Here is a 23,182-nt window from a genome sequence, read left to right on the forward strand (position 1 = left end):
TTCTTATTATATATATTGTGGTGACCCACTCCTCTACGCAGTCCAGGTACATTATTGGTGCGAATCATACAAGTTGATGGTTTTCTTATTATATATATTGTGGTGACCCACTCCTCTACGCAGTCCCGGTACATTATTGGTGCGAATCATACAAGTTCAGGGTTTTTAATTTATATTGTGGTGACCCACTCCTCTACGCAGTCCAGGTACATTATTGGTGCGAATCATACAAGTTGATGGTTTTCTTATTATATATATTGTGGTGACCCACTCCTCTACGCAGTCCAGGTACATTATTGGTGCGAATCATACAAGTTCAGGGTTTTTAATTTATATTGTGGTGACCCACTCCTCTACGCAGTCCAGGTACAATATTGGAGCGAATCATACAAGTTCAGGGTTTTTAATTTATTTTGTGGTGACCCACTCCTCTACGCAGTCCAGGTACATTATTGGTGCGAATCATACAAGTTCAGGGTTTTTAATTTATATTGTGTTGACCCACTCCGCTACGCAGTCCAGGTACATTATTGGTGCGAATCATACAAGTTCAGGGTTTTTAATTTATATTGTGGTGACCCACTCCTCTACGCAGTCCAGGTACATTATTGGTGCGAATCATACAAGTTCAGGGTTTTTAATTTATATTGTGGTGACCCACTCCTCTACGCAGTCCAGGTACATTATTCGGTGCGATTCATACCAGTTGATGGTTTTCTTATTATATATATTGTGGTGACCCACTCCTCTACGCAGTCCAGGTACATTATTGGTGCGAATCATACAAGTTCAGGGTTTTTAATTTATATCGTGGTGACCCACTCCTCTACGCAGTCCAGGTACATGTTTTGGTGCGATTAAGACCAGTTGATGGTTTTCTTATTATATTGTGGGGACCACTCCACTACGCAGTCCAGAAAGATAGCTCGTTGCAACGTTTTGGACTAAGAACTATATTGTGAGGTGTTCAGAATACACGGTAAAGTAGTGGAAATGCTTGTTATTGAATGTTATTGAGGTCAATTATTGCGTTGGAGTGAAAATAAGCCCAAAAAATTAATTTAACTTTTTATGCTTTTTTCAAAAAAAAAAACCGAATCCAAAACCTTAAATCCGAACCAAAACCTTTCGGCAGGTGTTTTGCGAAACAAATCCGATCCCAAAACATCGAGAAAATCCGGATCCAAAACACGAGACCTCAAAAGTCGCCCGTGCACATCCCTACTTCTTTGTACAGTCTCTAATGTATTTATATGCTTTGGGTTTTTGAGACCCAAGTGCATGATTTTGCATTTTTTGGCATTAAACTGTAGTTGCCACTCTCTTGACCATTCCTCTATTCTACCTAGATCATCAATCATTTGATTTACCCCTCCTGGTGTGTCTACCCTGTTGCATATCTTTGTTTCATCTGCAAAAAGGCATACTTTCCCTTGAATACCATTTGTAATGTCTCCAATAAAGATATTGAAAAGCACTGGTCCAAGTACAGATGCTTGGGGTATTCCACTGGTAACCTTTCCCTCCTCTGAATGTAGTCCATTTACTATATCTCTGTTTTCTATCCTGTAACCAAGATCTTATCCATTCTACCATCTTTGAATCCAATCCCAAGCTTATAAGTTTATTTAACAGTCTGAGATGTGGGACAGTCAAAAAAGTCAATAAGATTTGTTCGACATGATCTCCCCCCAGTAAATCCATGCTGTTTGGGATTCTGTAAGTTACTGGATTTGAGATATTCTACAATTCTTTCTTTTAAGAGTGTTTCCATCAATTTTCCTACTACTGATGTAATGCTCAATGGTTTGTAGTTGCTCGCCTCTTCCTTGTTTCCACTTTTGTGTAGTGGGACTACATTCGCTCTTTTCCTGTCCTCTGGAATTACTCCTGTAGCTAGTGACTGATCGAATAATTCTGTTAATGGTGTTAGCAACACCCTTTTAAGTTCTTTTAGTATCCTTAGATGTATCCCATTTGGCTCCAGTGATTTATCCACTTTCAGCTTTGAGAGCTCTGTTAGGACCTTCTCCTCTGTAAATGTACTTGTATCTACCTTATTTTTATGAGTATACTGCAACTTAACTGTGGTCCCTTCCTGCTCTTTCTGTAGTGAACATTGAGCAAAAAATAATTATTAAGATGATCTGCTATTATCTTGTCTCCCTCAACAAGACCCTCACTCTCTGTCTTTAGCCTTATCATTCCTTCTTTTCTTTTTCTTCTTTCACTTTTATACCGAAAAAAAGTTTTGCCCCCTTTACCCACTGACTGGGCCATAATCTTTTCACCTGCTGCCTTTGCACATATGATTACCTTCTTAGCCTCCTTCTGTCTAGCAAGATATACCTCTTTGTCTTCATTATTCTGAGTCCGCTTATATTTCCTAAAGGCCATCTTTCTTTCTTTCACAATACTTGCTACTTCTTTTGCTTCCTTTTCCTTGTACTTTTCTGAACCCTTTTGATACAAAGGTCTGTTGCTTTAAGTATTGCACTTTTTAATTTTTCCCACCTCTCCTGCACTCCTTTCAACTTCTTCCACTCTGTAGAGATGGGAAAATGTGCAAGTGACTCTTTGGCAGTCAGCCTTCCTAAAATCTAACCCCTTTGTTTTTGTGTGTTATGAGTCGGTCTCTGCCTTTATACTAAACCCTATTGCTTAATGGTCTCTGGATCCTAGGTTCTCACCCACATTTACATCAGATATTGTCACCATTTGTAAGAATGAAGTCTAATATTGCGTCTTTGCGAGTGGCCTCCCTCACCATCTGCTTGCGGGATGCTCCTCGCAAGGAATTCAGAATGTCCCTACTTCTAGTGGAACTTGCAAAAGCCTCCTCCCATTTCACATTAGGTAGATTAATGTCTCACATGATTATTTCCTCTCCTTTTAAAGCCTTTTATTGATGTCCTGCAGTAAGTTCCTGTCCAGTTCTTCTTCCTGACCTGGTGGTCTATAGATCACCCCAGTATGAAGAATAGCCTTGTCCCACATTTCTATGGTTAACCAAAGGGTCTAAGGTTTTTCTTCAATATCTAGTATTAAAGTAGTCTTTATGCTTTTTTTCACATACATTGCTACCCCTCTTCTGATTCTTCCCACTCTGTCCTTCCTAAAGTATAACCCGGAATAGCTATGTCCCAGTCATGATTTTCATTGCACCATGACTCTGTAATAGCCACAATATCCAGATCATCCCTTGTCATTAAAGCAATTAGTTCTGGAATTTTATTTCCTAAGCTTCTAGCATTAGCACATATAGTTTTAAGAATTTTATGTACGCATCTTCTGTTCCTATGTTCTGTTTATCGTTCTGTTTATTTTGTTTTGATCTGCATTGTCTTCTGTTGCTGTGGATATGTTTTCTGTACTATTGGCCTACAGAAACGATACTTCTTAGTTGGGGGAGCAGATTGTTTTATTCCTGTTTAGCTCACTGCCCCCTCTGCTAGTTTTAAATGGTACCTGATTAAGCTTTCAAACTGCTCACTTAGTATTCTGGTTCCCCTTAAAGATGGGTGCAGGCCGTCACTTTTGTATAGTCCCCTATCTTGCCAGATGGCATGACTGTGGTCTATCACACCAAATCTCTCCTCATAACACCACTTCTTTAGCCACACATTGAAGTTTCTGATGCAGTGAGTTCTGTCTTCACCTCTATGCACTGGCAATACTGCCAGTTACCAGTTACAGTGGTTATCACCTGTTTTAGAACAGCCCCAAACTTCCTAAATTCATCTTTTACTGCCATGACTTTAGCATTAGCCAGGTCGTTTGTCCCTAGGTGGACATTGACATCCACCTCCCCATCTTTTCTTGCTTCTTTCACAATTCTTAATATGCGTTATTTATCTCTTGGAGCTGTGGCTCCAGGTAAGCACCTTACTTGTTTCTCTACATCAGTTGCTATTCCCAGATGTATGCCTCTTATAATGGAGTCCCCCAATAGAAGTGCAGTTCTTTTTGGAGATTTTATTTTCCTGTTCCTATAGCTAGTACAAGTCCCCAAATCCTCATGTTGTGTACGGTATTTCCTATATTATTTGTACATTCCAGCCCTGCAAGAGCAGCATACAAGTTTTTCAATGGCACAGTTTGGAAGATGTTTCTGTGTCCCTCTATATATTTCCCACTTTCAGAGCGTACAGTAGTCCAGGCAGAATGTCTTCTGGGGACTCTCTGGGGCAGTGGTGGACTCAAGGATATAGACATCCTACACACCTCAGCTTGCAGTTTGGCTATTTCCTTCCGTAACAAAGAATATTTCCTCCAGATTAATGACTGATTATGATTACAACACCTTCATAATACATTTAGGTCAAAATGCAAATATTCACATATACTTCCACTGCAATGAAAAAAACTTTCTCTAGTTCTATTAACCAATGGAATAAATTTTTATAATTGCTGCAGTGCTTCACTGGATCACCAGTGGAAAGTAAAAGCAACAAAGGAGTCTTTTTCCCCTCTATGGAAAAACCAAACCAAAACACAAAAGTGTTGCAATGAAAAAATGTTGGCAATTTCAGACTGACAGAAACTCGCAGAGTAAATTCTGTTATACAAAAAAAGTCTATGGAGACTGTCTGGAATATTAGTGCAAAAACAAGAAAAAAAACAAACTTGAAAGATGTGGCCCTGTGCCCAATAGTTGCACAGCCATGCTCTAGACCAGTGTTGGCTAACCTGTGACACTCCAGGTGTTGTGAAACTACAAGTCCCAGCATGCTTTGTCAATATATAGCAGCTTTTTGGAAGGGTATGCTGGGACTTGTAGTTTCACAACACCTGGTGTGTCACAGGTTAGCCAACACTACTCTAGCCCATGTTCTCATCATAGTGTGTTGCAGTAGTAGTGGTATACAGTATAAATGCAACAAATATGATAGGTCAATATAACTAAATAAAGATGCCTAATTTATCTACGGGTTAGATCATTTAGAAAAGTATATCAGTAACAAACAGATAGACAAAGTTGAAAATGACAGACTGTGGTTTTTATTGCATTTCACTAAGTTTTAACATTTGGACTATAAATCCATTGCTAGTTTTAATGAAAATAAAATACCACCATATATTACATATTTACACATCTAGGCACTTTAAGAAACAGTGCATTGCTTGCCGCCACTGGGAATGGCTTTATTGTTTCATCCTGTATTATGAAATAACAGACTCTGATAAATACAAAGACACGTTTGGTTATATATTAGATGAAACAAGAATGAAATCTTTTCCATGAAAATATATGATCTATATTGATACAAATTGTTTAATTGTGAGGGTTTTTGCTTCATTTAAATTACATAGAAATGATCCACAATTTTTCAATACAATGTTTGCACATGTGCAAATATTCATCACTTGGTCCTGCAGTGCAACATTTAGATGTCGTTATAACCCCACAAAGTCACATCCTTTGTCTCTTCCCTCTGCGACTGGGTCCTTTACTGTTTCGTTTATGGTCGAGCTGCTTCTTGAAGTCCACCAGGCAATCTTTGGCCTCTGAGATGGACACAAAAGATCTTATAGGAGAGTCACTGAAGTTCAGATGCTCAGAGCTGAAATTACCACTATGCTCTTCTCTAGGAGGGCTGAACATATAGGTGTAAAGTAAAATGAAGTTTGTTAAAATACATTGTAACTTATGATGAACAATTTGTATGGCTGTCGGTATCAAGTACATGTACAGAAATTACAAATAATAAATTATACAAAGGAGGCAATGAATACTAACATTATCCAGTTCCAATGAACAAGTAACATGATTCAACTGAACACATACAGTTAGTTCATTATATATATATATATATATATATATATATATATACACACACATGTATCATCTCTATACATATACACACACATATAAATATATATATATATGATACTCATGCATTCTAGTCAAATCAAGCTACTTAAGGTGTTAAAAAGGTTCTTGTCATGCATTTGGGGCTAGGCCAGGCCTCCTCAGGGGAAGAGCGTTACTTCCCGACGTAAGCACCCTTTTTTAACGTGGTTTTGTCCACATGTCACCACCTCATCATTCTTCTCCATCACCTCATCCTTCATCTTCATTGCCACATCCTTAATCTCCATTGTCTTACTGTTCTAAAACCTCTCGATACACAACGTTTCTGCTCAACACCTTATCGCTGTGCTCAATCAGTCTTCCTTGAAGGGCAGTATTCATAACCTGCACTTTAACGTCACTGCTTCTCCGTACTTGTGAAAATGCGACATACAATTGTCCATGACCAAACACAGGCTCTGGTAAATAAATACCCACACGGTCAAGAGTTTGAGCCCTCAACTGGTAAATTTAGCCTTTACTACCCCTCCTACGGGGGAAAGGGGGGATGATGGAAGTTAACTGACTTCACTATTATCATTTTTTTGTCAAATAATGTCAGTATACCAAATTTCAGGTCAATTGGATGAGCCCTTTCTAAGAAAAAATAGTTTTTTTCCACACACACACACGCCGCTAGGCTTATATATATTAGATATATATATGTATGTATATATATATATATATATATATATATATATATATATATATATATATATATACACACACACACACACACACAGAATATATACACATATATATACACAGAACTTGTGGTCAATCCTCAAGAGGCGGGTGGACAAGAAACCCCCACAAATTCTCACAAACCTCATGCATTGATTAGACAAGAATGGGTGCCCATTGGTCAGTATGTGGCCAGAAGTTGATTATCAGCATGCCAGGGCAAATTGCAGATGTCTTCAAAAAGAAGGGGCAACACTGCAAATACTGATTTTTTTTTTGCATAAACTTAATGTAATTGCCAATAAAAGTCTTTGACACTTATGAAATGCTTGCAGTTTTACTTCAGTATACCATAGCAACATCTGACAAAAAGGTCTAAATGCACTGAAGCAGTAAACTTTGTGAAAACTAATACTTGTGTCATTCTCCAAATTTTTTGCCATGACTGTAGAGTGTTTATGAGCCGAAAGCAAAGCCAGAGACTATGCCTTGAGCAAGATATTGTCCAGATGGGACATCTACCATCGGGACATTAGAAAAGCCTCCATGATGGCTATGAATTTTTTGAACACTCCTGGAGCGGACACCAGACCAAAGGTCAGAGCCCAAACTGGAGAAGGCTTTTGTGACTTTTCTAGTTTGAAACATGCAACTTAGACTCCTTGACGTCCATGTATACTGTAGCTTAAAAATTTCAATAAATCAATCTTGAAATCGGCCACCTGAAAGCGAGTATCTTGAGATTCAAAATGGGGCGAAATGATCCAATTATATTTTTTACAAAATAAAAAAAAAAACTTGAAAAGAAACCTGTACCCAATGTTCTACTGGCATTGGGCTAATGTTCTGAAATGTGTAATGTGTGAATGTCCTGGTGCTCTACTTTATCAACAGGGACAGGATGACTGACCAGTAATGAAGAAACATCGTAGAGCACTGAAGAAACCAATCATATATCTTGATCCTTTACACAACTCACCTAGGAATCTGAAGTGGAATTGAACCATTTAACCCTGTAGAGCAGAAGACGCAACTACCAAGTGGATGGTCTGTCTTTTCATGGACCAAGCCTGCTTACCCCTCTGTTGTCCTCCACGAGGAGTTGCAACATGAAAGGATCAAAACTGAAAACCTAAAACTATTCGCAGATTTACCCAGTAGAAAATAATTTCTCCACCCGGGCCTAACTAATTTTATCCAACTCAGGCCTGAATAAGGTAAGGACACCAGAATCTTTTTTTTCTACTGCGTCCAACTCCCAAACTTTGAAGCCAGAGGTCTGAGAATTGAGACCACCACCAAAGCTGGAATTCTTGCTCCAATTTGACCAGCAACCAGAGCTGTGTGACCCAGATATTCAAATGCATCCTGGATGTGTTCCACCAAGATCGCTAATTTCTGATCTAGGCTACCATGACTGCAAGCCTTCTAAGAGTTGATCTGAACACTTCTCCACATCTTTGTTGACCAAGTCTAAAATGGATCTCAAGGAGGCACCAAATGGATTTAAGAATGGTCATGAGTTGTAGATCTATACCATGCTTTAAATCTGCGACATTAGAAATTGGAATAGGGGTGTCTTTAAACAAGCACTTCGCAGTGGGGTCCACTGTAAGTGAGGTGGAGTTGAAGGTGAAGTTTCTCCCATTTATGCGTATCCTCTTTTGATAATGGATAAAAGGATCTGTAAGGAGATAGACGCAGCTGATGTTTCTTCCTTTTAAACAGCATAGTGCCAGGTTCCCACCACCTCCACAGCTGCCTTGTTACTGGCAGCAGGAAGGATGAGACACTTGCGTCGCTGCTCCTCTCAGCATGCGGTCTAGCACTACTGCACAGGACCCCAGTTATCACCTGCTGACGGTGAAGGGAACCCTCCGGAAGCATCTCATAATCATTATTATGGAATTCTAAAATAACACAATTTTATATTTCAGTATGCCAAGTTATAATCTGACTGTATGGTAGTATGTGTGCCTGGTGGAATTTGTACCTTTTACAAGTAATTATTACAATGCGAATGTGTTTCTTAGTGGGCTTGTTTCCAGAGTTCGTGTTATTCATATTTACTTGGAAAAAAAAAAAAGATCAATTTTGTCATATTTCATTCCAGAAGTGCCTGTGGTGCCTGAATCATTTGGGTCCTTTGTGACTATTAGTAATAGCTGCAACAGCTTAATAAACACACTGCCCTGTGGGCACTCTAATAATAAAATGGAGTGTCCAGAGGGATGGGGATATGGAAGAAGGAGGGGTTAACATTAGCATTTAAAATGCAAGTGTCCAATAAGAGACTCTAAATGCCCAGGGTCCAGTGTTCTCCATAGTATAAAAAGAAAAAGGTGTTAAGAGATATAAATTCATGTTAATGAGGTCAAATCAAGCAGACCAGGTGTAGAAGATGGTCAAGAGAGAGCAGTACTAGAGCAGCAGCTTTAGTCATAGAGGTAAGTGGCTGCAAGGGACTGAAGAGCCCAAAAAATTTTTTTTTTTTAAACATACAGAACTTGAAAATGATAACCGATACAACATGAGGAGTATAAATGTGAAACTTTTGCAGTTGCATTTAGGATGGATTGACAAGATGACAACAATCCAGAAAGGAAAGTATAAGTAAGAGATAAGCATTTTGGCAGTGCAGACACATAAAACAGATCCTATTTTTGCTATATTGTACAAGAGCAACCAACAGCATGTAGCTGTTGTAAGTATTGTAAAAAAAGAAAAAATTCTATTAGTAGTTCTACGCACCATACACGTAAAACATGAACATTTCCTGCATTCTGTAACAGAAACGTATATTTATGGAGACTGTAATGGGTGAAAAAAATGAGTAACTTCGTTATGGACATATTTATTATGAGAGCTCTCTCTGCCATCCATGCAAACATGACTGGAGACGGGAAGAAACTGAAATGAGGTGAGCAAGAGTCATTTATGTAAATGTAATATTTCAAACCCAAGGAATTAATAAATGGACCAAGCTGGAATGTGTAGATTGGGAAGAGGAGTTCACAGAAACAGATTCCTAAGTAAAGACAAAGATTTTGCTTTCCCTTTGTCACCTAATGCATGCAGCAACTGAAGCAGAAGAGGGTGTGTGGTCTATTGAAGGATCATGGAGAAAAAGAGGTGAAAGTAAGGAAATGTAGGGTTTATATTTGGGGTAGAGTTGGACTTTAACACAACATATATTTGCTTTTCCTTTGTAATCACACCAACTTAGATGCCCTAAAAACAAAAATCTAGATACATTAACAAGAAACAAGAAATACTGAGCCAGAGACATAAAACATGGTTGTCTTTACAGAAAAGAAAAATATAACTGGAGGTCTCACCTCATATATGAAGGGTCTTGGGCATTGCTGTTTGTTCCTGCAAAGAGGAGAAAAGGATATTTTATAATAAATATATATATATATATATATATATATATATATATATATATATATATACACACACATACATATACACACACACTAGGGTTTTGGATTATAAATGAGTGTTAGGTACTGGGATTAGGCATTGATATATGGTTAGGAATTGAGGCCTAATTCACACACGTACATGTACACACATTTATACGCACAAACACATATGTGTAATATATTTTATATATATATACATACACATATACACATATATATATATATATATATATATATATATATATATATATATATATATATATATATATATATATACATATATATATATACACATACACACACACACACGTAGAAGAGTCATTTGGTGAATCTTATAATCGTCATCATTTATTTATTTTAAATCTTATTTGGAAATTGTAAAATAACACAATTGTATATTTTAGTATGCCAAGTTATAATTTTATTGCATTGTAGTATGTGTCTCTGTTGGAATTTGTACAATTTTCTCATCACTGTTGGAATTAACTACTATAAGTAACTATTTATTTATAAAAAATAGTTTCTTGGTGGGCTTGAATACAGAGTTCTTGTTATTCATATTTTCTTGAAAAAAAAATATAATAAATAAATTAGTTTTACCATACTATTTTATTCTGGAAGCACCAAACTGCTTTATCGTTTTCGCTTATCAATTTTAACAGACCACTTGTCAGATGAAAAGGGCTTGAAACATTATGCCCTGGATAACTTTTTTCTCTCACTCCACCTGTACTGCATAGACTACTAACCTTTTTTTTTGCTGAATGACTCAATGTCAGAAGCTGAAGTAGAGCACCTGGGCAGCCCCTGCTTGCTACAAAATTCACCTAAAAGTGCAGAATAAAGAATAATGCTAAAGATAAGGTTATCGTGTGCCCTAAATATTCCCACAATTCTGTTCTGTTTCTAAAGGACATTAATGCTTCTTCAGAAAATTATCTTGGACATAATCCTTTCAATAGGACCAAAGGAATGTTACCATTTTATTGTTTCCTATAAAGTATACTTTATTTTACCTTAAACACAGCAACAATAGGCAACATACTAGCAATACAATTAAATGTTAATATTAAAATTAAGAAAAATGTCCACTGTTCAGAACAAAAGATATCCACAGACTTTGGGGCTGATGCAGAGTTGTACACCTATTTGCTTAGTGTTAAATACACAAATTTGTACTACGCATACCCACAAAAAGTGTGGGTCTGTATGCAGATCTGACATTTGGAAGGAAGGGGAGTGCACACTCAGTCCAAACTATGTTCGTGTAATTGTGACGGCATCACTTGCGGGTGCCTGGGGGCTATTGCAAATACACAGTAATGATGATAACTGTTGCCAGCACTAATTAGCTGCTTGGCTGACTGCGCATTTACCTCTGAACTGATAGTGCTTTCTTAATTTTTCATGCCGATGTGATTTTGTGGATACATTATAGAATAAATTTGTTTGCTTCTTTCATTTGTTCACGAGAAGGAAGATTATACCTGCTGTTTGATTTATATTGTTTTTATTATTTTTTATTATTTAAATCAAACCTACCGTATATACTCGAGTATATGGGGAGGTACCTCATTTTACCACAAAAAACTGGGAAAACTTATTGACTCGAGCATAAGTCTAGGGTGGGAAATGCAGCAATTCCCAAATTCCCAACCATGGCCTTATATGAGTGGAGTTTGTATGTTCTCCACGTGTTTGTGCGGGTTTCCTCCAGGTGCTCGGGTTTCCTCCCACACTCCAAAAATCATACTGGTAGGTCAATTGGCTGCTAACAAATTAACCCTAGTCTGTCTGTGTATGTTAGGGAATTTAGACTGTAAGCCCCAATGGGACATGGACTGAAGTGAGTGAGTTCGCTGTACAGTGCTGCGGAATTAGTGGCGCTATATAAATAAATGGTGGTGATGATATCTGTCAGTTTAGAAAAATACCCCCTCCCCCCAAACAGAATACAACAAATCTTTTCAAAGTCTGGTTTTATAGGCAATGTACAGAACACAAAGCATCCAGCGCAGATATTGTCCAGAGATATGGATATGCAAAATCTAAATAAGTATTAAATTAAATATGCATAAAGTCACTATAGGACTAATGACATTGAATTGATAATCTGTGCAAAATCCCAGCTGGCGTGGTTGTACAAATACATTTATTTAAAAAGCCACAATCAGATAAAATATACTGACAAGGAGTGGAATATTCCCTTCTGCGCAAAATAAGAATGATATATACAATCTATAAAAACAAATGTATCATTCCCAGACTAGACATAAATAGGATGATTGACTGGTGTAGCAATACCAACATGTAATATATCACAAAGGATATATAGGAGATCCAGACCTCAATAAACAGTACTGAAGGGAATGGTGGTATATCCGGAGGCTCCAAACCGTATAGGAGATAACAATAAGAAACAATGCAGAGCAGTGTTGGAGTGTATAACTCACGATTTCTTGATAGCCGTGCTCAGTCCGCGGTGTTCCTTAAAGACTGCAAGCAAACCTATACAGCGCTATTGGAGTGCTAGGACCAAACGGAGCTAGGAACTTTCCTTCATATGACTTTGTGTCTGGACGGCTATTATAGGATGTGCACCCAATCTGAAGGTTTGCTTGCAGACTTTAAGGAACACCGCAGACTGAGCACGGCTATCAAGAAATCGTGAGTTATACACTCCAACACTGCTCTGCATTGTTCCTTATTGTTATCTCCTATACGGTTTGGAGCCTCCGGATATACCACCATTCCTTTCAGTATTGTTTATTGAGGTCTGGATCTCCATCACTCGAGTATAAGCCGAGGAGGGCTTTTTCAGCACAAAAAATGTGCTGAAAAACTCGGCTTATACTCGAGTATATACGGTAATAGCAGATGCATTTTTCACTATGAAAAAATGTTCGAAAAACATTTCTTGTGCTTAAGACCTTGTTGGGTGTAAGTGTATTTGACGTATGCCTGACAAACTGTGCTAGTGGAGTCAAGCTGGATGTCATGGAATCTTTCAAGGAAAAGGAAGTAATAGTAAGCATAATTCACATATTTCCCTCTTATATCCTCCATGGGAACCATTACAAAGAGATGTGCCAAATACAGTAGGGAGAGCCACACAAACACCACAACCATCCACATATGCTTCAAAATTTAAAGAATTTAATTAGTGGCTGAGCAGAGATGTTTTCCAAACTGCGAATCAGAGAAGGATAAGTTATCCAGATGATGGTGACTAGTGAAGGTTTGAACAAACATCCATCCAGCTGCTCTGCAAAGCTACACTGCAGAAGCCTGAGCCTTGCTTGCAAAAGATGTTGCCGCTGGTCGTGTTGAGTGGCACCTAGGATCTCTGGCACCTTATCCCATAATAACTTCTCTGATTCATATGGAAATGGCTTTTTTATAAGTGACATACACTTTCAGATGCCTAGTCAGAGCCACAAAAATTGAGAAGCACAACCCTCCTAATATATTAGTGTAGTAAGGTGCGACTGCAATAAATCTAAAAATATAATAATTATAACAGCATATCCCTACTTTTGGTAAATAGGCAACTAGTATCGAATAATCTACTTGGTTAGAGGGTGTGTATATATGTATGTATGTATGTATGTATATATATATATATATATATATATATATATATATATATTCTGCATACACAAATTAATAATAGGAGTAACACATTTACTGAGGTGACCTCTAATATTTTATTCCTTATAATACCCAAATTTCAATGTAAAGCAAAGCAAGTTGTGTGTATTAGGTGATCCTCACATACAGGTACATTTAACCTTCACTAAGTGTTATATATTGCTTCATATACCAGTCATCACTACTCTCCAAATAGAAATTATGAATTAAATAAACAACAAATAAAAGGATATATTTTACATATATTCATCTCACCAGTGTATTGAGTGAGGTTTTCACACTACTTTGGGAACCCTTCTTTTAACAAGTAGCAAGCACCGATCAAACAGTCAAGTGCTGCACTTCACAATAGAACATACGCCTGGGGGTGGTGATGGTCAGGCCAACTGAGGCGTATATTATGTACTAAACATGAGAAAAAGGTTTCTATATTGAGGGATACTGGAAAAGAGACCTGCAAGGCATACAGGTCATATGAGTGGGCTCTGCACTGTGTAGTAGGCATCAGAGGAGTCTCTGTATTGTTCATTGAGCATTGGGAGGTTTTGTATTCTGTTTTGCACCTGCACTGTACAAAGGTCAGAAGGAGCTCTGCAATGGCATTTTTTTTTTGTAAGTTATTGGCTATGCTGTTTTTCTTAGATTTTATTGGCTGTGTTAACACAAGTCGCTGGCAAACACCTTACACTTTTTAGTAGCATACTAAACATATATTTCAAAATAAAAATAAATAAAATGGTGAGCACCGTGCTGTTAAGGGGCACACGCTTTCTGCACAGGGGCCCTCTGTTATACATGTTCACCACTGTAAAAGTACATGATTTACACATATTAACCAAAGGGCTGTTCCGTTTTATGCTACTCCAGTTAACATATTTAGTAGAATATTGGATTACATATTTATATGGTTTTTAGGCGTTAATATTACAATTAAAAACAAACACATTTAAACTGTTTAAACAGAGAGACATATACAACTTGATTATTTCATTTACATTTTCTTTTTATGTTCTTATTCCAGATTCCTGTAAATAAGCTATAATACCTGCCATTGTACATGATATACAGACCGCACTGAGATGTAATAAACATGGACAGATGATATGCTGCCACAGAATAATACCTCTATATGTATGTAAATGTTAATTTTTTACTGGAAGCATCCACTAGCAGCTTCATTACATTTCCAAACAACATTTTAGCTCTAACAGCCAATCACAAATCACTTTACAAATTGCCATGCATATTGTCTCTTACACATCATACCTTCTGAAGTGGACTCTGACTGCTCCAGCATGCTCAGTAGCCTGCCATCTCGCCCTGCAGGTCCCTGCCAGAAAAAAGCATACATAGCTGTCAAATATAAGCAGGTAAAATTCCTCACATAACTTGATCCATATGTAGACAAGCTGCCTAAAGAACACAAACTTACACCAAAAAACATATTTATGTTTTTCTTACTAAGAAAGCAGATCACACTACTATAACACAGCAACAAATGTAAGTTTACTAAATAGTAATGATGCAGTTTAAAATTGTCCAATGGTCACAGTAACCTCTATGTAGATGTATTTAAAAAGTACAACACAATGTTTTAGCAGTGGGAAAATGAGTGTTTATTTTTAACCTCACAAACCCAAAAAGCCAGTGTGTCCAGTGCCGCTCACACAAAGTTTGCCCATATTTAAACATTTAAATTATACCTGACACTCTGGTTATACTATTTTATATCTAGCCTGCCTGATAAATAAATAAAGGATTTATCAATTGAGATTTTTTTTGTGGGGGGTGGGGGAGGGGTGTAAATTGATGCACGAGAAAATCTAGACGAGAAAGCAAAAGAGGTGTGATTTTATACAGGTTGTCTTGTCTTTGGTTACTTCTTGGCGAGCAGACGGCAATATTATTGAACTGCAAAACCTTAACATTTCATATTTTCACCTGGTCATCACAGTAGACTATATGGACAATTGGTGAATGGAGTGTATAGATCAGTAAAACCTCAAGTTTCATATCATTGAAATAACTAGGGATGTGCACCGGCGACTTTTGAGGTCTCGTGTTTTGTGTTTTGGATCCGGATTTTCGTTATTTTTGAGGTTCGGATTTGTCTCGCAAAACACTTGACGAAAGGTCTCGGTTCGGATTTAAGGTATTGGATTCGGATTTTTTTTGAAAAAAACATAAAAAGTTTAAAAATCAAGTTTTTGGGCTTATTTTCACTCCTAGGCTATTATTAACCTCAATAACATTCAATAACAAGCATTTCCACTAATTTACAGTGTATTCTGAACACCTCACAATATAGTTATTAGTCCAAAACGTTGCAACAAGGTATCTTTCTGGACTGCGTAGAGGAGTGGGTCACCACAATATATATTAAAAACCCTGAACTTTTATGATTCGCACCAATAATTGTACCTGGACTGCGTAGAGGAGTGGGTCACCACAATATATTAAAAACCCTGAACTTTTATGAATCGCACCAATAAATGTACCTGGACTGCGTAGAGGAGTGGGTCACCACAATATATATAATAAGAAAACCATCAACTGGTTTGATTCGCACCAATAAATGTACCTGGACTGCGTAGAGGAGTGGGTCACCACAATATATTAAAAACCCTGAACTTTTATGAATCGCACCAATAAATGTACCTGGACTGCGTAGAGGAGTGGGTCACCACAATATATATAATAAGAAAACCATCAACTTGTTTGATTCGCACCAATAAATGTACCTGGACTGCGTAGAGGAGTGGGTCACCACAATATCTTAAAAACCCTGAACTTTTATGAATCGCACCAATAAATGTACCTGGACTGCGTAGAGGAGTGGGTCACCACAATATATATAATAAGAAAACCATCAACTTGTTTGATTCGCACCAATAAATGTACCTGGACTGCGTAGAGGAGTGGGTCACCACAATATATTAAAAACCCTGAACTTTTATGAATCGCACCAATAAATGTACCTGGACTGCGTAGAGGAGTGGGTCACCACAATATATATAATAAGAAAACCATCAACTGGTTTGATTCGCACCAATAAATGTACCTGGACTGCGTAGAGGAGTGGGTCACCACAATATATTAAAAACCCTGAACTTTTATGAATCGCACCAATAAATGTACCTGGACTGCGTAGAGGAGTGGGTCACCACAATATATATAATAAGAAAACCATCAACTTGTTTGATTCGCACCAATAAATGTACCTGGACTGCGTAGAGGAGTGGGTCACCACAATATCTTAAAAACCCTGAACTTTTATGAATCGCACCAATAAATGTACCTGGACTGCGTAGAGGAGTGGGTCACCACAATATATATAATAAGAAAACCATCAACTTGTTTGATTCGCACCAATAAATGTACCTGGACTGCGTAGAGGAGTGGGTCACCACAATATATTAAAAACCCTGAACTTTTATGAATCGCACCAATAAATGTACCTGGACTGCGTAGAGGAGTGGGTCACCACAATATATATAATAAGAAAACCATCAACTGGTTTGATTCGCACCAATAAATGTACCTGGACTGCGTAGAGGAGTGGGTCACCACAATATATTAAAAACCCTGAACTTTTATGAATCGCACCAATAAATGTACCTGGACTGCGTAGAGGAGTGGGTCACCACAATATATATAATAAGAAAACCATCAACTTGTTTGATTCGCACCAATAAATGTACCTGGACTGCGTAGAGGAGTGGGTCACCACAATATCTTAAAAACCCTGAACTTTTATGAATCGCACCAATAAATGTACCTGGACTGCGTAGAGGAGTGGGTCACCACAATATATATAATAAGAAAACCATCAACTTGTTTGATTCGCACCAATAAATGTACCTGGACTGCGTAGAGGAGTGGGTCACCACAATATATTAAAAACCCTGAACTTTTATGAATCGCACCAATAAATGTACCTGGACTGCGTAGAGGAGTGGGTCACCACAATATCTTAAAAACCCTGAACTTTTATGAATCGCACCAATAAATGTACCTGGACTGCGTAGAGGAGTGGGTCACCACAATATATATAATAAGAAAACCATCAACTTGTTTGATTCGCACCAATAAATGTACCTGGACTGCGTAGAGGAGTGGGTCACCACAATATATATAATAAGAAAACCATCAACTTGTTTGATTCGCACCAATAAATGTACCTGGACTGCGTAGAGGAGTGGGCACTGGGCACCACAATAAAATATATAAAAAACCTTCAACAGGTCTGCATTACACTACACATACGGCTGCTCCTCCATCCTCTCCATCATATACATGTTGGAGTTTTAGCATGTGACAACCTCTTGTTTTTGATAATGTCAGTGCATTTTGAATATTTTTCAATTTGCCCCACACCACTGAATGTACTTTATCTATGATACGCATCTATCTATCTTGACTGCGTAGTGTGGTGGCCCCGGTACACAATTTGGTACCGGGGCCACAATAAAATAAATACACCCTCCACGTGTCAGAATTCCACCAAACAAGTATCTGGACTGCGTAGTGGGGTGGCCCCGGTACCCAACTTGATACCGGGGCCACAATACCTCCTCCAAACATGCTACAGACAATTCGTCATTGAGATCCCATTAAGTATGTTAAAGACAGACAGGGTCCAAGTGTTATTAGTTGACTTTGTAAAGAAAAAAACTGTCCCTGTTGCACATAGTCGTGCAATGAAGACTTACTTTTTCATTTAAAGGCACGATCTTTCAAGTGTAGTGTTTGTAAGTCTAAGTCATATTATACTTTTGGTAAAATTGGTTTTTTTTGTTCCTCTTTATGTTAATTAATTAGTAATAGAATTAAAGTAGGAAATAGAATTAAATAGAATTAAAGTAGGAAATAGAGTGGTATAGAGTTGTAGTGTGGTATAGATAGAGTGGTCCACACAATATAATAATAAAACCCTCAACTGGTCTGAATTCCACCAAACAAGTATCTTGACTGCGTAGTGTGGTGGCCCCGGTACACAATTTGGTACCGAGGCCACAATATAATTTAAAAACCCTCCACGTGTCGGAATTCCACCAAACAAGTATCTGGACTGCATAGTGGGGTGGCCCCGGTACCCAATTTGATACCGGGGCCACATTACCTCCTCCAATTTCCAAGTGTAGTGTTTATAACATCTTAACACTACACTAATTCTAGCACGTCAAAACCTCTTGTTTTAAATAATGAAAACTTTTCAGCCGTTATATAATCTAGAATATAAATAGAAATTGAGAAATGCAATTTGGTATCTGTCTGCATCATAATCATCAACATCCTCCTCAGCGCCAGCTACATCAATATCCTCCTCCCAGTGCACAACATTCACACCTTCATTAGCCAAATCTGTAACTGGACTGTGGGTGATCCTTCCAGCATATGCAGAGGGCGTGCTGCAAATGCTGGATGGAGTCACCTCTTCCCGTACAGTGATGGGAAGGTCAGGGTTCACAACCAACAACACCCTTGGACTCGCCTTGGGGATTTGTGATGTCATCTGTTTAGAAGGCAGAGTTCTTTGCTGTTTTGTTGTTGTTGCTGACAGCATAACTCTCTTAAATTTTTTGTAGGGGGGGGAGGAGGGCTTTGATCCTTGGGTGAAGTTGGACCACTAGTCATGAACACGGGACAGGGCCTAAGCCGTTCCTTGCCACTACTTGTCGTAATTGGCATATTGCCAACTTTACGTTTCTCCTCAGATGATTTTAAGTTTCTTTTTTTGCTGTTTTTTGAGAACTTGGGCTTTTAGGATTTTACATGCCCTGTACTAGGAGATTGGGCATCGTGCTTGCCAGACGACGTTGATGGCATTTCATCGTCTATGTCATGACTAGTGGCAGCAGCTTCAGCATTAGGAGGAAGTGGGTCTTGATCTTTCCCTACTTTATCCTCCAAATTTTTGCTCTCCATTATATGTAGCACAAGATACTGCAGAATGTGTGAACTTGGTAATATTGCAGTACCAATGGACTTATAATGCTGGATTGGTTTTACAAATTTGGTTATAATTATTATATATATTTTTTTTTTTTTAAATTTTTTATTTTTTTTTACTTTTTTTTTATTTTTTACAAACTTGGGAATAATGGGGAAATAACTATGCCCTTAGAAGCACAGAGCACAGGACACAGCACCACTGGACTGAACAGGACACGGCACAGGACCCAGCAGCACTACGGAACTCAGCAGGACAGAGCACAGGACACAGCACCACTGGACTGATACTGCAGAATGTGTAAACTTTGTAATATTGCAGTACCACTGGACTTTTACTGCTGAATGTGTGAACTTGGTAATATTGCAGTACCAATGGACTTATAATGCTGGATTGGTTTTGCAAATTTGGTTATAATTATTATATATTTTTTTTTTTTTTTAATTTTTTTATTTTTTTTTACTTTTTTTTTATTTTTTACAAACTTGGGAATAATGGGGAAATAACTATGCCCTTAGAAGCACAGAGCACAGGACACAGCACCACTGGACTGAACAGGACACGGCACAGGACCCAGCAGCACTACGGAACTCAGCAGGACAGAGCACAGGACACAGCACCACTGGACTGATACTGCAGAATGTGTAAACTTTGTAATATTGCAGTACCACTGGACTTTTACTGCTGAATGTGTGAACTTGGTAATATTGCAGTACCAATGGGCTTATACTGCAGGATTGGTTGTGAAAATTTTGTGGTAATTAAAAAATATTAAAGTAGTTTTTGGTATTTTATAAAAAAAACTTTTTTTTATTTTTTTAAACACAGGGGAATATTGGGGAAATAACTATGCCCTTAGAAGCACAGAGCACAGGACACAGCACCACTGGACTGAACAGGACACAGCACAGGACCCAGCAGCACCACTGACCTCAGAAGGACAGAGCACAGCACACAGCACCACTGGACTGATACTGCAGAACACAGCACAGCACAGCACAGCACAGCACTAAACAGCACAGCACTAAACAGCACAGAACTAAACAGCACAGAACTAAACAGCACAGAGGACCACCTAACACACCCTCCCTCTACCCTGATCAATGCCCGAGTGAAGATGGCGGCGACTAGCGGGGAATTTATAGGATCCGAGTATCGCGAGATCCGACAACGGGATTATGAGTCAGAGCCTCAGTTTCACTTTTGAATTTGGCGCCAATACCCGGATCTGTCTCGGATCCGACTCGGATCCGCAACGTTCGGGTGGGCTCGGATTTCAGAAATCCGAGCGCGCTCATCCCTAGAAATAACCATATTAAAAGTAAGTCAAAAATGTTTTAAGCTCTAGTACAGTAGTGGCTCTCCAGAACAGAGTTGTTTGTGTGATCCTCAGCTATGAACTGCTGAACATAAAGATGTGTTTGCTCTACAATCCTCCTAAATGTTTGCCTGAGTTAAACAGCTGCATAAACACTAAAGATGTGACATTTTCGGTCTACACATTGGTGCCCAGCTGCTCTGGATGGTTTCATGATGCTAGCTTCCATATTTGTATGTAATCACAAAGGTATTTCCTCTGACACACTACTGTAGGATCTCTAGCGCTGTTTGCTTTATACCCACATAATTATTTTTTTTAATATATACAAAACTGACAATTAAACAGGTAAACAATTAATAACCTTTCCCTGTCTACCAAAAATCTAAAGGTTCAAACCAATGTTAAACTAATCTAACTATATATTTTTCTTTGCTTTTTAATATATAAAATCAGCTAACAGCTAAATTCTAATGCCTATCATTTTAATAATCCTTCAGGGATTCCTTTTTTTTTTATTTTATTTTAGTAGATATAAGAAAACCTAACAACTTATTCATAACACCTAACTTAAAACCCTTAATCCACCAAAACTAAAGCACTAACACTAAACTATTTTTGTTTTTTTCCATTTTAGAACACTGTAGCCAGGACCTACAGAACATTTATTTACTTACTAACAACTTTTTACAGTGATTACTGTGACTAGATGTCACATTGACTATACGGCCAAGAACCAAACAGATTTGTTTCTAGCTTGTCATATTAGATATCATACTAACAGACTAACAGCAGTCTAGCGAGAGTATGTTCATTAGCATCAGTTGTGCACAGGGCAGCATGCACCAAATTAATACAAGGTGCTGCTTACTTATGTTGAATTACAGATTGGTATGCTGCAACCCACTGTAAATGTGCTTTGAACGCTCATGAGGGGTCAACTAAGCTGAAAAAAATACAGTTCTGTCATACTTAGGGCATAACCATGAGTTAAATAAACTAAATATATATAAATGCTTGTTCTCCCCATCCCAAGACATAAATTGTATGTTAATCTACATATGCCCCTGTGCTTTTGCCTTGCTTCATCTAAATGGGATGTTATATGTGAAGGTGTTTGTCTTTCTACTTAGCAAAGCAGTATCAACAGGCTGTGTGTATAGTCAGCTAGACTGTAGGACTGCGTCACATATTGGGTTCTGATGTCTATGAGACAAACGCTACAGGAGTTAGCAGATCTAAAGTCCTTTTAGAGTTCCAAATCAGATACTAGCTGCAACATGTCCTATATAATAATATAGGAAAGGGAGTACATAAAAATGTTTACTTAATTCATACACCCAATATCTGCATGTACATATAACAGTAAAGATAGTATTTTATTTCAACATGTGTGTTAGGAGCCTAACTCCTTAGCAAAGAATTGTTATAAAAGGCTGCCATAAAACCCCATTAGCATACACACAGCCCTCTCCTAATTGCCTCACAGGAGAGAAAGGCTGAGCTGAACAATCAGGTTTATATGTTATCAAAAATTGTCATATTTCTGGAGGTCGACCAAGTTGGGTTATATGTCCATGTTTCTGAACTCTCCCGCAACAGATTAGAAATTGCATAAGATTTTACTTCTTTTCAATTATTTTTTGTAATTTTATTACAGTATGTCATTATTATTCACTTTTTGGGGTCATTTTGCAATATTGCATTCCATTTAATAACATTCTGCCTTTGTGTTCTTAACAAATTCATGTGCCAGATGGCTTAGTAAGTTATTAAAACTGTACTGAAAAACAGAGTGTTATTTGGTTAACGATAACTCTTATTAAACAAAACTGAATGAAAGTGGGATATGTTGTGATATTATTTTTAGTTAAGGGTAGTAACCCAAGACTGCCTCCAAGTGAGATTTTTGTAAAAATATTTTGGTAATGGTAGTCTTGAATTAATAGTGAACGTCTGATATAATAAGGGAAGATTTAATCATTTTTAGACAAATAGGTGGTTGTATTATGATAAACCCTTTGTCACACAGTGTGCTGGGTTGAGAGATCTTCCTAGGCCTAAATAAAGCAGATGGCACTGGTAAGTCATTATCTTGTTTTAGACCGGAGAAGGGTACATGGGCCAATTCAGCTACTTATACTGAGTGGCAGGATCTATATACAATTTGTTTAAACACGTGTCACAATATGGGAAAGATATGACCAAGCAGAGCTTGGGCCAAGCAGCCAGATCATAAGTGGTCAGATAATGACTTGGTGTGTGCAGCAATCCTTACTTTCCTCTGGTCCCAA

General features: G+C 37.9%; 1 protein-coding gene across 2 annotated transcripts in view; it reads right to left on the bottom strand.

Moving 5' to 3' along the window:
* Positions 1–4,978: 4,978 nt before the first annotated feature.
* Positions 4,979–23,182, bottom strand: part of UIMC1 (ubiquitin interaction motif containing 1) — a 109,526-nt gene continuing 91,322 nt past the window's right edge. For both annotated transcript variants that reach the window (XM_075209149.1, XM_075209148.1), the window contains 4 exons: positions 14,884–14,947; positions 10,716–10,793; positions 9,877–9,913; positions 4,979–5,597 (listed from right to left, as the gene is read on the bottom strand). In XM_075209149.1, coding sequence (XP_075065250.1) covers positions 5,414–5,597; positions 9,877–9,913; positions 10,716–10,793; positions 14,884–14,947 — 363 coding nt within the window. In that variant the 3' untranslated portion in view covers positions 4,979–5,413. The remainder of the gene's footprint in view (positions 5,598–9,876; positions 9,914–10,715; positions 10,794–14,883; positions 14,948–23,182) is intronic.

Source organism: Mixophyes fleayi, chromosome 4 (genome assembly GCF_038048845.1).
Source record: "Mixophyes fleayi isolate aMixFle1 chromosome 4, aMixFle1.hap1, whole genome shotgun sequence".
Taxonomy (NCBI): Eukaryota; Metazoa; Chordata; class Amphibia; order Anura; family Limnodynastidae; genus Mixophyes; species Mixophyes fleayi.